General features: G+C 43.1%; 1 protein-coding gene and 1 pseudogene across 1 annotated transcript; both read left to right on the top strand.

Annotated features, from left to right (window-relative positions):
- The first annotated feature begins 270 nt into the window (after window positions 1-270).
- Window positions 271-1465, top strand: LOC147022020 (uncharacterized; annotated as a pseudogene).
- A 7566-nt stretch (window positions 1466-9031) lies between these two features.
- LOC147022019 (protein FAM200C-like) lies at window positions 9032-10180 on the top strand. Its single transcript, XM_085890479.1, has one exon. The coding sequence runs from the start codon at window positions 9032-9034 to the stop codon at window positions 10178-10180; it is 1149 nt and encodes a 382-aa protein (XP_085746605.1).
- The last annotated feature ends 8477 nt before the right edge of the window (window positions 10181-18657 follow it).

Below are 18657 nucleotides of genomic sequence, written 5' to 3'. Positions count from 1 at the left end.
ATTTCTTACTTCTTTTTGAACTTGTGACAATATTCACCCGCACTCAAACTTAACAGCTTATGGGACACTGCCCAGATCTCAGACTGGACAAAGTCATCAACCTTTTGTGGTGAGTCGAAAACTCAATTTTCTAGAGGAGAAAACCAGACTTTGGGCTAAAGACGCTGTATACTGGTACAACATGAACAAAGATATTGAGCGACTTGTGGACTGTTGATCTACCTGCCAATGACACCAAGAAATCGCAGATGCCCGAACCACTACAGCAACATGATATTCCGCTTAGACTATGGAGCAAAGTTGGATGCGACATTTTCTATTTTGATGCTGCTCAGTGGCTGGTCATCACAGATTACTTTTCAAAATTTCCTATTGTTTGTAAACTGCCCGAGTCCATTCCCAGGTGTACAGTTATTATGATACTGGTACAAATATTCTCAGAGTTTGGAATCCCTGATTTGTTTAATAGTGAAAATGAATCTCCTTTCTCCAGCGCTGAATTTCGTTCCTTTACCAAGTCATGGAGTTTTCACCACATCATGTCATCCTCGACTTATCCAAAATCGAATGGATTGAGCGTCACGTCGAGACAGTGAAATCTATCCTCCACAAACCAAAAAGTGTGGGATCTGATTTTCATATAGCACTGCTATCTTGGTGTTCTACCCCGGTGAGCCACAACTTATCAAGTCCGGCTCAATTACTCATGGGTAGAAAATCCAAATCACTATTGCCTACCAGAATCATCCACCAACACGATGATGACAACGTTGTCCACGAGGAATTGGAGAAATGTCGCCACTCACAGAAACTGTACCATGATCAACGTGCTCGGGTACATGAAATGTCACCATTCGTCAACATTGGTCTCCACTCGACACCCTGGTCAACAATTTCGCATTTAGAACCACAACACCCTCTGCTGGGAGCCCAGCTCCAGTTATCTGCAGGTGTTAAGAATCACACTCATATTTGCTTGCATTATAAAATGGTCAAACAGGAGGTGCAACCAAAATCCACATTCAAGAGCTTCCAGCACATGTTATAGTGCCTCATCTGCTAATGAGCCAAAACAAGAACTCTCCACCCACTGCGGGCAAGAAGGGTGAACCATCTGCAAATTTTAGTGTTGAATCTGTAAGCCATGACAATGGCATCACTCATGCTACCAGAGCAAAGATGGTTGTCCAATCTCTTCCACAGTCTGCAAGTCTCAGTCACGTATTGTCACCTTTACAGAATCCGACGATGGTGTGCATCAGATCTGGCCGAGCCATGAAAGTGCCTTGTCGGCTGGATGTACGAACCCTCATTTCGAAATGTACTGGTTTCAGTTAAAGCATAGCTCAGAGCCAATGATAGCTATAATTCCACCGGCACGTGTCAACAATTATAGAAAGAAATGTCACGTGCAGGCACAGAGATGGCATCTTGTAATGGCTTCATTTAATACAACGGTGACTACAAACACACACACACACACACACACAAAAAAAAAATAACACTTGATATTTGTCAAGCCGCAATCACAATCCAAAACAGAGAAAAGAACAATTCACATCATAAAAGAAAGGCAAACCATTAAATCATGAGAACCATTAGGAACATCAAGATGCAGAGATCGCCCACCGCCCAGAATACGGTCAAACAGAGAGAATAATGTGTTATTACTCACTTGACTATGGTGAAAGGGTGAAAGGGTGGAGGGTGAAAACAAGAAAGGATTTTAAAAATATTGAGCAGCAAAGATCATTGCAGCATGACAGGACCCGGGTCACTCAAACACCCCATCCCACTCAAACACCATCACGAACAGCCCAAACTCTGCCTCGCTGGGTAATTCTCGACCTCAGCTCCACCCATCTTCACACTTTAATCACGAAAGGCATTGCATGCAAAAACAGCCAGTCTCGAGGGGAGGTTTTGAATGACGTGAATAAAATCATTCTTAGGACCATAACACGAAGCATCACAAATTTACTGCGTAGCTTCATGTCCAGTTTGTGCATAATTTGACAGTTTTCCTCACCTGATGTTTATTGGTTCACGAGCGCCAGCCAGAGTGACCACTATATTTGTTATGTTGGGTAGTCGATGTAGTCGGAAAAAAAAAATCTTTTTTTTTAGATTTGTACTACCCTAATTATCAGTATTTAAAATGGCGATTTCAGTTAATACAATGGCGATTTCCATGAAACTTGGTTGGTAGGTTCATACCATGACCTAGTTGTGTGCAAATGAGAACCGTTGCTATGGACACCACTGTTGCCTAGCAAAGGGACTTTGAAATTTTTGAAAAATCATAAAAAATTCATTTTTTCTAAAATCAAAAATCAGGCCATGAGCGACTGTGGGCAGTACATTCAGCCATATTGTCAAAAATTTCCAGCCGGATCCTATGAAAACTGTCGGAGAAGATAGACTTTGAATGAACCCTGGTCGAAAACAATAAGAAAAACGAAGTTCGTTATATCTCAGAGACTATGAGTCAGATATACATGAAACTGGTATGGTAGGTTCATGGTATGTCCGAGTTATGTGTGAGAAAGAACTGTTGCTATGGACCCCTCTGTTGCCAAGCAACTGCCGAAAAACCTCTAAATGTGGGGGTATTTTAACGAAAAAACAATCTGCAGCATTAACCCTTGAAGCTAGAATCATGGATTTTCTTGTGCTTAATCCTCAGGTCATTCCTCATCGAACGGGCCCATTGCGTTAGGTTCTATTGGGTGGGCGACTACCCATGTCCGCCTACCGGCTTGTTTGTCTGTCTGTCTGTCTGTTCGGTCCAGTGCTCCGTTAATACAATGGCAATTTCGATGAAACTTGGTTGGTAGGTTCATACCATGACCTAGTTGTGTGCAAATGAGAACCGTTCCTATGGACACCACCGTTGCCTAGCAACGGGACTTTGAAATTTTTGAAAAATCATAAAAAAAAATTGTTTTTTTTGAAAATCAAAAATCGGGCCACGAGCGACTGTGGGCAGTACATTCAGCCATATTGTCAAAAATTTCCAGCCGGATCCTATGAAAACTGTTGGAGAAGATAGACTTTGAATGAACCCTGGTCGAAAACAATAAAAAAACGAGGTTCATTATATCTCAGAGACTATGAGTCAGATATACATGAAACTGGTATGATAGGTTCATGGTATGTCCTAGTTATGTGTGAGAAAGAACCGTTGCTATGGACCCCTCCGATGCCTAGCAACGGCCGAAAAAACCTCTAAATGTGGGGGTATTTTAACGAAAGAACAATCTGCAGCATTAACCCTTGAAGCTGGAATCATGAATTTTCTTGTGCTTAATCCTCAGGTCATTTCCCATCAAATGGGCCCATCGCATCATGTTATATTGGGGAGTCGACTACCCATGTCTGCCAACCAGCTTGTCTGTTGGGTCGTCGATCCAGTCGAAAAAAAAATTAGAGATTTTTTTTTTCTACCCTTATCAGTATTTCCGTCGATATGTTGGGTAGTCGATCAAGTCCAAAAAAAAAACTCAAAAAAAACATTTTTGAGAGTTTATGTTTTTCTACCCTTATTTTCAGTATTTCCCTCGATATGTTTGTCTGTCTCCCTGTTCGGTCCAGTGCTCCGTTAATACAATGGCGATTTCGATGAAACTTGGTTGGTAGGTTCATACCATGACCTAGTTGTGTGCAAATGAGAACCGTTGCTATGGACATCACCGTTGCCTAGCAACAGGACTTTGAAATATTTGAAAAATCATTAAAAATTTATTTTTTCGAAAATCAAAAATCGGGCCATGAGCGACTGTGGGCAGTACATTCAGCCATATTGTCAAAAATTTCCAGCCGGATCCTATGAAAACTGTCGGAGGAGATAGACTTTGAATGAATCCTGGTCGAAAACAATAAAAAAAACGAAGTTCGTTATATCTCAGAGACTATGAGTCAGATATACATGAAACTGGTATGGTAGGTTCATGGTATGTCCTAGTTATGTGTGAGAAAGAACCGTTGCTATGGACCCCTCTGTTGCCAAGCAACGGCCGAAAAACCTCTAAATGTGGGGTATTTTAACGAAAAAACAATCTGCAGCATCAACCCTTGAAGCAAGAATCATGAATTTTCTTGTGCTTAATCCTCAGGTCATTCCTCATCGAACGGGCCAATCGCATCAGGTTCTATTGGGTAGTCGACTACCCATGTCCACCTACCGGCTTATCTGTCTGTGTGTCTGTCTGTCCAGAGCATAACTCCAGGCACTTTGATCCGATCTTGATGAAACTTGGTTATGTGTTCGATATCAATGTCTGGTTGTTTTCCTAGATGAGGGCGTGGCACGCCCAATGTGGGCGGAGCCACGTCCAAAAAATAGCCATTTTTAGGGGGAAGTTGGATTAAAAATCTATCTTCTTCGAGGGAATTGACTGAATGTAATGGGTTCTTCGGTATTTGAATAGCAAAATGAATTATCTAAAAGTTGTCGTTGTCCGATTTTTCATTTTCATCCCAAGGTCAAAAACTTAGAAAATTGCGAATTTTGACATAAAAATCATTCCACCGCCCAAACTTTGAGAGCTCGGATGACAATATTTTTTATGCATAATCTTGAGGTCATTCCTCACCTAAAGTCTTGAAACCATTTTTCTCTATCTCGAACACCTTGCCCGTGGCGCCCCCTTCAAGTTTGGTTTTACGCTGATTTCATCAAAGTATGGATAATCTGAGGAGTGCGAAATGCCATATAGCCTATATAACGTTATATTGTTCCTGGAATGTTCTGGAGGAAGTTTTGCACCGAAGGTCATAATCCTTGACCTTTGACCTTTAAAGGCCACAAAGGTCAAATTTTCAAATTTGTGGGAATCGAACCGGGTTTTCGACCTTCTTCGACGAACTAACTCCAATAAGCTATAGCACGTATCCTGTTTCCTTATTTTAATGTCCACAACATTGTTTTGTGACCTTTAAAGGTTATGCCAAGGTCAAATTTTGAAAGTTGTTGAACGAAACCTGGTTTTCGACATTTTGCAGCTAATAACCTGTCACCCGTACCACATCATGTTGAACATTTTTATAACTTGGTCAAAAATTATCACATTGTCTCATCCTTGACTTCTGAAACAATCTACATCATCAAATACCGCTCGTGAACCATTGTCGTCTTCAGACTTGTCACCTACCCGACTCATCCATCAAGTTTCGTCCAAATCCGTCCACAACATTTTTGAAATATTGTGCTATATATCGTTTTTGTCCCTTTCTCTCAATGGTGAAGAATCACTTTTAAAAAAATATTAAATTATCGGATCCAAATCCAGATCTGGATCTTCACCAACATCAAACAAATTGGTCCTTATGATACACCCAACCTGTCTGTCCACCAAATTTTGTCTGAACCCATCCATAACTTCTTGAGATATCGTGCTATATATCAATTTTTGCCTCTTTCTCAATGGTGAATAATCACTTTAAAATCCTAGGCCAGATCAGACCTGTGACTTGCCACATATACATGTAAACTTGGTACTAACCTGTTTCATCGTCAGGTTGTTGGTGACGAAACTGACTCCCCCACCAGGTTCCCTGATGAGGAAGGTGTCTGGATATGGATACCCATCAGGATTAAAAAACAAATCCTGAAAAAAGGCAGAGGAGCTCCACGTGAGCCAACGGTCATCCCTATCTGGTGCCCAACTTTGTCCGTGGGCATCATTCTGCAGTTGGGTTACCCGTTTCTACGAGGTTGATGGCAGAATTTGCACTCCGGCCACCATAAAAACATTTAATTCCACAAGATGCACACAAAAAACAACCAAATCAAACAAAGAAGAAACTGCTCTGTGGGAGCACCTCTTGGGCAGCTGTCCTTCGCAGGGCAGCTCACTGGAGGATGGGACTGGGCAAAAGCTTCCAGGACCCCCATTCTTTGATGGTGGGAGGGAAATCACAGGCCAACCTTGCTGAGTCGGCTTCTGGTGATGTGTAATTGGGTGGAGCTGAGTTGTTGTCCACCAGATGGTAGTCTCCTCGGATTAACCTGAGGCGGTACCTTTGGGTGGGTGCCTGGAATATCTTCACTCTGAGAGAGGATGATCACATGTCTCTGCTGTCAACTGAGCTCCAGCATCTGAACATCAGTATTGCAGCATTTCCTGAGGTTTGAAGATGATCGACTTTCTGAGATCATGGTGGGTGGCTCCCCATACCACTGGTCCAGTTGCTCTGATGGTTACCATTCCCAGGGAGTTTCTATAGCTGTGTCCAACAAGTTCACTCTGATGGGAAGGGAGGAACACTGATCAACAAGTGTATTGTTTGACTGAGGATTCATCACTCTCTGGGTGTAATTTCCCTGGTCACTGTGTATACTCCGACTGAGGAGAGTGATCTCACTGAGAAGGAGAAATTTGATGCAGCGCTCGAGTCAGTGATTGATCAGTGCCCCAGGCGAGTTACACTTCTCATATTTGGGGATTTCATTGTATCGACTGGCACTGGTAGGGATGATTATGAGATATGTGTTGTCCCCATGGGTCTGGAACTCGGAACCAGAAAAGCACGAAGTTCCTTGACGTCACAAGAAGTCGTGGACTTAGGGTGGCTGGTTCATGGTTTCAATGCCCACAGCCACATCGCTGGGCTTGGTATTCCAATGACCATGTTCTAGTTGATGGTCACTGGAGGTTGCTCCAGATCTGTGGGGTCTACTGGGGTGCTCAGTTCCTCAGGACCAAGAACAGGATTGTTGTAGAAACTCTGAAGCTGCAACTCAAATGCAAGAGAATGGTACCATCCCAGTCAAGGCTGGATGTTGGCATTCACAAGGATTAAATGGTAGATGAGTTTACGAACAGGTTGTGTGGGGGTCGAAGGGATCCATGTGTTTCAGGGGATCCTGAAGAGTTGTAGATTGCCATCAAGACTACCATCCTTGATGTTGCCAAACCCACCATCAGGCGAAGAGGAACTTTGTCTCTCAAGGGACACTGGATACCATTAACAGTGTTTCAGGGCTAGGCTTGATGGCAGAACTGAACTGTTTATAGGGAGCTGAGGCATAAAACTGTACATTTGCTGAGGATGGACAAGGAGGACGATGTGCGAGGAATATGTGAAAGTGTAGACTGTAGAGTATCACCTGTGGTCAAGTGATTCTCGTCCTGCTTACAGAGGAATCAGTGCATTGCGTTTCCACCAAACTTGTCCCCTGGTGTACTGCAGTTGAGTGGAGGGTGGTGAGCTCTTGACGGGGGAGTCTGAAGTGAAGGCCCGCTGGCCCGGTTACTTTAAACAGCTTTACCAGGCTGATCCACCATCTGTTGATATAACCTCCCCTAACCTCCAATAAATTATGAACCCCCTTTGTTTGGGGAAACACATGCTGCAGTGATCCAGTTGAAAGGGTCAAAGCTCCTGGGATTAGTGGTATCCATGCTGAACTTCTCAAGGCTGGTAGAAATGCTGTACTCATGTTGTTGCATGCTGTTCTGTGCTCTGGAGCACAGGCATCATCTTAACTGACTGGAAGAGGGGCCTTGTTGTCCCTCTATGGAAAGTGAAGGCTGATCATCAGGACTGCAACAACTACTGAGGGGTGACTCTGCTCTATGGATGTGAGACTTGGACTCTGACCAAGGATCTGAAACAAAGACTTAACTCTTTCCAGTACCAGGTCTCTATGGAGAATCCTTGGCGATCACTGGTTTGACTTTGTGTCGAACGAGCACTTGCTGAGAGGGACTCAGATGAGATTTATGACCTGTATAGTCCGTGAGTGTCAGCTGCAGCTGTATGGATATGTGGCTCATTTTCCTGAAGCTCACCAGATTCTCTCAGTGAGGGAGCCTCGTGCATGAGGAGGCCAATGGACCAACTACATACCTCGTGAATGCAGCAAGTTGATCGGTATCTCAAGGAGATGGGGATGGGCTGGGCATCTGCCTGGGAGATGGCCAGATGGAGACCAATGGAGTACTGGCAGAAAGTGGACATAGCCACCCGCTGCTCCGATGCATGCTCCCATATCTGACCTGACCTGATCCGGATCTTCACCAAAATATAATCAATTCATCCTTGTCACACACCTAACCTGTCCACCAAGTTTCATCCAAATCTGTCCCTAACTTTTTCAGATATCCTGCTCACAGACAAACAAGGGTGAAAACATAACTTTCGTCCACCTTCGGTGGTTGGGGTAATTAGAGGCCCTTAGGTGTTGAAAGGTCTGAAAACACGATTGTATTCATACAGTGAAACTATGTCAGACGAGTGGCTCCTGAATTGATGAAAAGTGTTCCACGAGTTTTTGTCCAGTGAAAGGACCCTTAAACCCTTTTAGACCCTAAAGGGTTATAATGGATTAAAGGGTATAAAGTGGTCTAAAATGTTGAAACGTCTTAAATGGACTAAATGGTTTAAAGGGGTCTAAAGGGTCTACAGGTCTAAGGGGTTTACATATTTAAAGGGTATATTCCAAAAGTAGTTTGGATCCAACAGTTCTAAAAGGGTTGAAAAGGCTCTAAAGGATGTAAATGCCGAAATGAGTCTAAAGGGTCTTAAAAGGTTTAAATATGGTCTCAAAAGGTCTAAGGATTTAAAAGGTCTAAAAGGGTCTCAACTTTAGAAAAGTGTACCCCTGGAGCCTGGATTTTCCCATTCTGTACAGATGGGTATAAACAGGGATACGCACCTATCTATGGTCAAGAGGTCTAAAGGTCTATGGGGTGTGTGGCATCTAAGGCAGTGATTCTCAACCAGGGGTAAATCTACCCCCCTGGGGGTAAAAATTTACATGGCAGGGGGTAAATATATCACACCTGAAAATTAAGTATTAATTCTGCAATACACTATACCTGGTCAGCCTGTCTTAGAAAAATTATGGCTGGCATGGGCATAGATCCTGGGGGGGGGGGGGATAAGGGGGATGTTATGTAGGATGGGGAGGATGAACTATCTTTCATACCATTATTATTTTTTAAAAAAATCAATTTCATATTTCAGTGAATGGAAAAATGTTACATTATAATTAACTAATTATTATTTCTTTTCAGATTTTGGCATGTCTAAAAAACGGACATACCTGGATTCACATGTACAATATGGCTTTGACTTCATTGTTGACGATGACGTGGATAAGCCTCGGTGTCTGCTGTGCTCAAAAGTTCTTGCAAATGGCTCATTGAAACCTTCAATACAAAAACAGCACCTGGAAGCTACACGTCCTACCCATGCATCTGATGACCGCGCTACCTTTGAGGCAAAGAGAGCTAGGTTTACGGCAGCAGGAACACTGCCCAAACATGGCTTCGTATCTAACAAGAAACCAATGCTTGCAGCTTCCTATCACGTAGCACATCGAATAGCAAGGGCAAAGAAACCTCACGACATTGCCGAGAAGTTGATTAAACCTTGTGCCTTAGACATGGTTGAACATGTATGTGGGAAAGAAGCAAAACACAAGATTCAAGACATTCCCCTTTCTAATGACACAATTCATCGACTTAGTGAAATGTCTCAAGCTATTTGTCAAAAAGTTATTGAACAGATCAAATCTAGCCCAGCAAAAAATTCTTTGCAACTTGATGAATCCTGTGATGTTGCTAATTTTTCACAACTGCTCGTTTTTGTCCGGTACATATGTGGAAAAGAACTGAAGGATGAATTCCTCTTCTGTGAAACTCTCCAACAAACCACAAAGGCTGCTGACATAATGCAGAAAACAGAAGACTTCTTTGAAAGGAACAATCTCACATGGGACATAGTTGGTTCAATATGTACTGATGGAGCCCCAGCCATGATGGGAGTTAGATCAGGCTTCACTGCACTTGTAAAACAAAAGGCACCCCATGTGATAACAACACATTGTGTTCTTCACAGATTTGCATTAGCTACGAAAACCCATCCTGAAAATCTGAAAATGGTTTTGCAGAAAGTTATTGAGGCTGTTAATTTCATTCGTGCCCGAGCACTGAATCACCGCTTGTTCAAAGCCTTTTGTGATGAGATGGGCTCTGAGCATTCAATTATTTTGCTTCATACTGAAGTGAGGTGGCTCTCACGTGGACTTATTCTTAACCGAGTGTTTGAGCTCCGTACTGAGGTAGAGGTTTTTCTTCGTGACCGGGATTCAAAGCTGTGGGAAAAGTTTTCTGATTCAAAAGTTCATCGCCTCTTTAGGGTATCTCTCACATATATTTACCCATCTTAACCGAGTCAACAAACAACTCCATGGAAAATCAGTAACCATCGTTGAAGCAGGTGAAAAGATGGAAGCATTGCAGACAAAGCTGGATTTATGGGCACGAAGAGTTCATCTAAAAAAAAATTTGAAAATTTTCCAAACGTGGATGAGGCCATTAGAGAAGAACCTGGTGCGTTACCTGAAATAAACGAAGACATCACAGCACATTTGAACATCTTGAAGCATCACTTCACTGGCTACTTTCCAGAAGACATGATACCTACAGAAAGATGGATCTTTAGACCTTTTACCACTGATCTGTCAGAAATGAGAGATGACAAACCCAGCAAAAGAGGAGCTGATTGATCTTCAGTCCTCTGCTAGTCTTGAGGAAGAATTTAATAGAGTTGGTGTTGATTTCTGGATGAAACTCACAGATTCATTCCCACTTCTTACTCAGCGAGCCTTCAAAGGACTTGTTCCCTTTGCCACCACATATCTATGTGAATCAGGTGTCTCAACTTTAGTAGCAATGAAGACAAAGGCAAGGAACCGCCTGAAAGCCGATGGCGACATGAAGGTCGTGTTGTCATCAACAGCTCCTCGAATAAATAAACTGGTTGACTCAATGAATCAGCAGAGTTCCCACTGATAATGCTTCTGGTATTTTTGTTTGAAATAAGTGGACTGTATGTTTTGTTTTTTCCTTTATCAAAGTTTATTTTCTGCAAAACCTTAATAATAAAGTTGTTCCATATTCTTTTTTTTTCTGTGCCTCTATGCCGGCTATGCATTTTTTTGCATGGAAGTAAGGGGGTAAATGGCGAAATACATCAAGCCGAGGGGGTAAATGACAGAGGAAGGGTTGAGAATCACTGATCTAAGGGGTCTACTGGTCTAAAAGGTACATTCCAATTGAAGTTAGGGTCTAAAGGTGTTTAAAGGGTCTTAGGGGTCTATGATGTCTCATGGGTGTGTTTCATAGAAGTTGGTCATTGTCCAACTACCTGTAGCTTATAAATATAAGGGGTCGATGGTGTCTCATGGGTGAAAGGTGTTTTAGGGGTCTGAAGGGGTTAAATAGTCTAAAGGGTCTTAAGAGGTCTAAATTGTCAAAAGGTCTAAACTCTAAAGGGTTGAAGAGATTGAAGGGGTCGAAAGTGCTATTAAAGGTATGTAAGGGTATAAAAGATTCTAAAGGTCTAAAAGGTACATTCCAAGAGTACTTGGTGTTTAAGGGCTCAAAAGGGCCAATGGTTTAAAGGGTCTATATGGTGTCAATTGGTCTGAAGGTCTAGAGGGGTCGAAAGGATGTAAATTCTTAAAGGCGTCTCAAGAGTCTAAAATGTTGAAAGGGTCTTTAAAGGTCCAAAGATCTCAAAGTCTAAGGGGTCGAAAGGTCTAAAACTCAAAAGGGTCGAAATCCCGAAAGGGTCCAAATGGGTCGAAGCAGTCGAAAGGTTTTAAAGGTTTAAAAGGTATATTTGAAAATGAACAGGATAGATCATAAATATATGTGGAACAATTGCATGCCCAGCCCAGAAATTGAACCCAGGTCCTCTGGAAAACCACACCAGTGCTCTATCTGAGTTATCTGGGTGAACCACTGGCTGAGCAATGCAATTCTTCCACATATACAAGTGCCACTTTTTCCCCCACTGCTTCTGCCACTGAAGACCCTCTTGATAACAGGCCCTAGCTGCTCCTATGATTGGCAGTGAGTGCCCCGGAAGCAGTGGGGGAAAGAGAGTGGTACTTGTATATGTGGAAGAATTGCATCACACAGCTGGTGAGTTACCTAGATAGCTCAGATGGCAGAGCACTGGTATGGCTTTCCAGAGGACTTGGGTCTGATTCCTTGCCTGGGCATGTAATTTTACAACATATATTAAAAAAAGGTTTATTTTTAAAGATGTTGGCATGGTGCAACTGATGGTCAAACAGTATGTAATAAAGAGACTTCAGTATGGAATGTAGCTTTTTCCACAGACAGACAGACATGAATAACTTTTTACAGTGCAGTGTATATAGATTATGAGTTACAAATGACAGGGGTATGCCTCTGAGCATTTCATAAGTTGTAGTATTCTTAGGAATCAGACTACTGAGGCCATTTATGCTAACATAATGACACAACTCTATTAATCACTTGCTCCATTTGTGGAGCAGCTTGCAAAGGGGTTGATATTGTTTCGAATTTGGAAACCTATCGCACACAACATTCAGGTCCTATAGATTATAGTATGGTTCACCATGTCATGCCGTGGGAATTGCGTGCCAAAAGCGATTTTATTGTTTAAATGCCATCTATAGGGTGTTAATAAACAGAAAAACTTGGGTGGCAATTTTACTTTTGGGAATTTGGGTTTTTGTGGGGGCTTAAACGGGGGTTACCGTCATTTCGCAGTTTATCGCCCGAAATGAAAGCGCTAGTATTGTTATAACTATTTTTATCTTTTAAAATATTAATAGGAAAATTATTTTTTAAAATCAAGTGTCTTCCTCATATCATCATTCATTTATTTACCAAATATTTATTTGATATCCTGAATAATTATTGATGTATTAACAAATATATTGTTACGTTTGAGGGGGGGTGGGTATGCATTCAAAGGGTAATTAGGATGTTTAATTAGGTATGCCATGCTGTTCGAGTTTACCAGGATTTCGATGTAATAAGTAGCAATTCAGTGGTGATAAGTTGTCTAGTAAATGTTCATTTCTTCAAGGGGGAAATGATAAATGTCACGTAATTAGATAGGGACACGGGATAGGGTAAGTGTGTCTGTGTAAACCCCTTTTGGTATTCTCTGAAGACTGGCCGTGACGTCACAGGACAGTGCAGCGGATGGCTCCGCCCCGTGATCACGATTGGCGGAAGGCGGTGGGCCAATAAACGGCTCGATTGGGAGTGACGAGGACGAAGGATAAAAAGGTTCTGTTCGGGGTCAAAAAGGAAGAGGAAGAAGATTACAACCAAAAGATCGTGGTTTTTTTGGTGTGGTTCCCTGTGGCGGCAGAGACCGTCCTCGTTGTTGTGCTGAGTCGATCGTGTTCTTCATCGTGTCCTGGAGCCTTGCCGAGCCTCGTGCCTCACCTTGGTTGGCTCTGGGGTTCTGCTGACTCGGAGTACGGGGTCGAACGGCGGGCGGACCTGCCTCCCTCTCCTGCTCGCAACTTGGCGCCAGAACTGGTTCCCTGGCGGCTGTGAGCGGACTTGGGCCAAGACCAGGAGGTCGACAGCACCACGGTTTCTCCTGCCCCCCTGACGAGAGCAAGGCCAGCTCGTCCGACGCCGATCCAGGGACAGTTGCGTCCACACCACGGTCCAGCCTGACCACCAGAAATAGCTACGTTTTGTGTGTGTGTGTGTGTGTGTGTGTGTGTGTGTGTGTGTGTGTGTGTGTGTGTGTGTGTGTGTGTGTGTGTGTGTGTGTGTGTGTGTGTGCTTGGCGCCTTAGAGGGATATAGAACTGTATATTCATTGGAATTGTCTGTGTTTTTCCCCACGCCCGATCCCACAACATCCCGTCGAATCGCCCCGGATCCCTCTTCTTGCCGAGTCTTGTTATTTCTGGTCAATAGTAAAAACGAATAAACATCATCAACTCAGTGAAAAGTGACTCGTGCCACCTTCCTCGTCCCGTTTGCGGGAGAGCGATTAGAACCGCCATGTTTGGGTTATAAACAAATAAACCGCCTCCATCGTTTCGGCTCATTCTACGTTGGCGGGACTGTTCAAGTCCCGTGGACGTCACAATATTATTTGTACATGCAGAGTATGTGAACCACGATATCCGCCTTCTCTGAACCAGGTTAAGATTTTTGTCTATTTCAGCACCTTTGATTGTCTCCGACTATAAAACAATTCTAACTTAATATATGTACAATAAATGAATGCTCGGCCGAATCGATGATAGTAATGTAGCAATATTTTATGAAGTCTGTTCTTCCCAGATAAGTATCCAGTGCAGAAATAAGTCATCCGTAACGAGAAGATTTTAACAACCTCAGCACCAGTTAGTGTCAGGAATTGCCTTTCTTTTACTACATTATTTAGGCATATACTGTGATATTTACATGATATGATTGTGTATGTTTATATATATATATATATATATATATATATATATATATATATATATATATATATATATATATATATATATATGAAAAAAAATGACAAATGTATTATATGATAAAACATGTAATATTCATGACATGACTTCATAGCACTGATACAAATAAAGGAAATAAAAATATACTTTTCTGTAATCATCACACATTCATACCACCTTTTATCACCAGTAATTACTCCACTCAACATCTAGATGAATACTAACAATAGACTAAATTAATGTAGAATCTTAAATGAATCTTATTGGGTCATTGGCTGATCTTAATACATTGGCTAACTGATTGGCTCCATGTCATCTTCGTCACAAATACTGTAGTCATTCACGTTTCCACAGTCGGTGCATTTGCATAATTCTGTGCATGGCAAGCGATTTTTATGGCATGAACAGTTCACTTTCTCTTTGCACGCACCTTTGCATCCACATCTAACTAGTTCAAGTATGACACGTGGTGCTGGCTTTTCGAGACATTGTACTGGTACAAGGTTTTTGTCGTCATTTAGTTTCCATCCATTGTCCTCTGGGAGCAGGTTCTTTGGCCTTGGTTCTTGGTAGGTTTTGTCTCTTTTGAACATCAGGTTGGCACGCTGTATGTGAGGTTTCAGAGTGCTTCGCGTCGGTGGAAGCTTTTCACCCTCCAAGTTCTTGACCTTGAACAGCTCCCATCGAAGATCTGGCAATGTGACGCACAAACTTTTGCTGGAGTATACACTGCAGATGAACGTCTCGACATTGACAACATCAGCTTCAGGAAGACTGTCTGGACATCCAAAGATCTGGAAAGTCTTGATAATCTTGCTGATTGAAGGTAGTTGCATGAACTTGGTTATCCACACTTTCTTCGATAGACTGAAGAACTTTCCACCCCAATCCGCGCCAGCGAAGTTGTGCAGTCCTATCAAAGCCTTTGACTTCTCCATTCCAATCGCAGTGCACCTCTCTTTGATGTCAATTGTCCGGAAGAATTTCTCTCTACCAGTTAATATCTTCAATTGTCCTGGGATGGTGTGGTTAGCAACAAGATCTATCAACAACAAGAACACATCTGTGTCTGGGGACCACACATACATGTCTCGCGTTGACGTTCCTTGTCTTGCTGCATTGATGACATGAAGCGGGATCTGTGTGTCAACCTCCTCGTGATTGTGAGTGGACATATTCTGACTGATGATGTTGTTTGCATTGGTGTATGCTGATGACCCATACACAACAACAAGCCCTTTGTTACTCCCAGAGAAATGTTTCAGCAATCGTTTCCCAAGAAATTCTGTGAGCTGGGACTTGGTGTCTACATGAGATAGCAGAAGCTTCATAGGAACATTGCGTATGTTTATCGCATCTTGTATTATGAACTTCACTGGTTGTGCTGAGCCTGCTCGCTTGGAACGTGTTTTTTCTTTCATGGATCCCGTTATATAGCGGTCAAAGATGATTCGCCCTTCACTGTACAAATTCATCATGTTGTCGATTCTCTTGACAAATGCATCAGCCAGGTCAATAATTGTGTGCATCACTGGAAGCTTCTTCATACCCTGTACGACCGCTTGTCCATCAATGATGATGACCCTTTCTCTGGCGAACCTGGATTCCATCAACCCCAACTCGTCATCGTCAACAGAGTAACTTGTTTGGTGCAGACAGACATAATCCTCGATGGATTCTGGATGTTTTTCTATGCCCTCTGTGGTACCCTCCTTTCCCTCATCGTTGGTGAGAGCAACGATTTCAGTTGGTACCTCTTGGATGCATGGTGTAGTGTTGTCTGATCCAGTTATTGGTGGTGTATATGACTGTATTTCCTTCATGAACGAGCTCTTGTCACTCGGGATCAGCAGTGTCCCATCTGTTGCAAAGACGGAACGAGGGGTGACCGCCATTTCAAAGTTTCCGATTGTGTCTCCCAATTTGTCTACTAGTTGTGGTCGAGACTGTTGAGTTACTAGGAAGCGAGCTAGTAACTGGCGATCTTCACGAAGCTTCACAACTTTGTTTCCAACTCCATAGCTTGTCTTCTTCACACACGTGCTGTGTGTCTTCAGCTTCATCTTCTCAATTCTCTCCCATATTGAAACGGGAGAAGCATCTACAAGTCTGTCAGCCACAAACTGTTCATATCGTTTCGTCCCTTTCAAGTCTCTGTCCAGGATATCACTTTTCGCACTTTTGGGTACAGCCATCATTGACCCAATGTTCACCAACTGCATGTCAGTGGCGAATGGGTTAGTTTCACAATGTTCTTCAAGGCCACGTTTCATTTTATCCACATTTGTAGTGAACCGCTGGGCTATTGTTCCTGATAGTTGATAATGTTCTTGTTGAGTTGCATCAGTGGTCAAAGTGTTGTGGTGTCGGAAATCACTGACTATACGGGTAAACTGTGGTGCCGTCAGCAGGAAGCGAGTCAGTGCAGACACATTTTGCGCGATTCCTGTGATCCCTCCCACTACCTTGAGTCTTCGGATTTCTTGTTCGAGGGTTTGATCCACAAACAGGTTGCAGATCAGTGTTCCTGTCTTCTTGACACATAAGTCACCATCTTTAAGTGCATTCCATGTGTCAGGGTCCTCTGTCTTCAGTGCATTCATTTCAGCCAAATGAAATGGCATCAGTCTGGCATACTTGTACAGGTCGTGCACAAATAAATACTTGACCAGATTGTCAAGGGCGGCCAAATATTCTTCCCAGTCACCTTGTCTGCATGCTCGGATTAAGTGGAGTAGGCACTCGACTTGATGCACATAATTCATGAGGAATTTGCCAACTTCTCCATCATTTGATGTTGTCATCTTCTCGTCGATAGTCTCAGTGAAGCTTGCACATATGTTGTCAAAGACTGTGGTGCTTTCTTTCTTTCAACTGTGCAGAACTTCTCGGAGCTGTTGGCACTGTTCTACAATGACTGAGGTGTCATCAGCATCAAGCTGCTCGTACTTCATGACGTAGCATGCCAAGGCATTTACTGTGTGGTGCTCGATACCCCGCGTGAATGCTTTTCCACCAGAGATGTGACGCAGTGTTGTTGGAGAATAGATGCCCTTTCGATGGCGACTGTGTCAAGACCGCTGCCTTCGATGTACTTTCCTAGTGCATGCAGGGCTGCAAAACATATGTGGAGCTCCTCTGCACGTAGAACCCAATTGGTGTTCCCCTCTGATTCTTGGATCTTCACTGCTCTCTCATAGAGATCAAGGTCTAGAGTGATAACAGTTTTTCTGTCAGGACCCATCACAACAGCAGGTATATTCTGTCAGTGAAAGGACGGTATATAGTGTCGCGTAATCCGTTGGAGTCTGTCGAAAGAGTGGTGCAACAACTTCACTGTGTGTCTTTGTTGACTTGCAATCTTTGAGTTGCAGAAGCAAGAATTTGTTGCAGACCAAGTAGGCATGAGAGACTGCCGAGGTGGATGTTTGTTCAGTCTACTGGTCGGCCGAGATGCTTGTTGGTGGTCACTCGTCGCTGGCATTGTTATGTCCTCATTGGTGTCTTCTTCCACAACCGGATCAAGGTCTTCTGTCAAAGTACCTCCTGCTGTGTGGTCGTCAAAGCTTGCGTTGGCGTTGATGGTGACATCTTCACTGTTACATTGGACAGTGTTGTTGCCTAGATGCCAAGCAAGCATCCAAGAGCGGTCCATTGTGGCATATTTCTTCAGAAGTCCAGAGTTCGCGTTGACCTTGTAGGTATCAAACTTGGTAACTTTGGGGATGATCCGTGGGTCTTCAAGGTACACTACATCCTGCCTTACTGGTGTTACTTTGTCTGGTATTATGAGTGGCTGGCTCACCACTTCACCTTCATCTGTGTCTTCTTGATTCATGATGACCACTGTTCCGTGCAATGTATTCTGTCCATCGCACGTGTCTTCCAGGAAGTCGATGTTGTCTATGGCAAAGAAGATGGATTTGCCCTTCTTGACAAATGTCGGTATGCAATAGCCACCACTGGATTTCATTCTCTCGACCACTCCACACTCCACTCTCTTCTCGATATTGAGAACACTGCTGTAGCTGGTTCCAAGATGTAGGTCTGACAGGAAGTTAACAAGCTGTTTGCTGCATACAGAGAGTGCCAAGCCAATGTTCAGCGGTGTCTCTGTGTGTGACACAAATCCAACATCTGACTTCGGCTTATGGCGAACTTGCTTGACGCTCTTTACATTTTGCACAAGTACTTGTGATACAATGCCGACGGTGTTCTTTATGGCTCCATCCCGCTTCCCAGAAACAGCGTGTGCATTTGTGCCAAAGAGTAGCTGCTTCAGAAAGAAAGCTACCATTGATGGATTTTCAAACGACATGTTATCAGTGAAGTGCCACTTATCTTTGCAATTCAACAACTCATCACGAAGCAACTTAGTAACTCTAA

Source organism: Eptatretus burgeri, chromosome 8, assembly GCF_056783735.1.
Source record: "Eptatretus burgeri isolate ZD-2024b chromosome 8, Ebu_testis_v1, whole genome shotgun sequence".
Lineage (NCBI taxonomy): Eukaryota > Metazoa > Chordata > Myxini > Myxiniformes > Myxinidae > Eptatretus > Eptatretus burgeri.
This window is presented reverse-complemented; position numbering and strand designations above follow the sequence as displayed.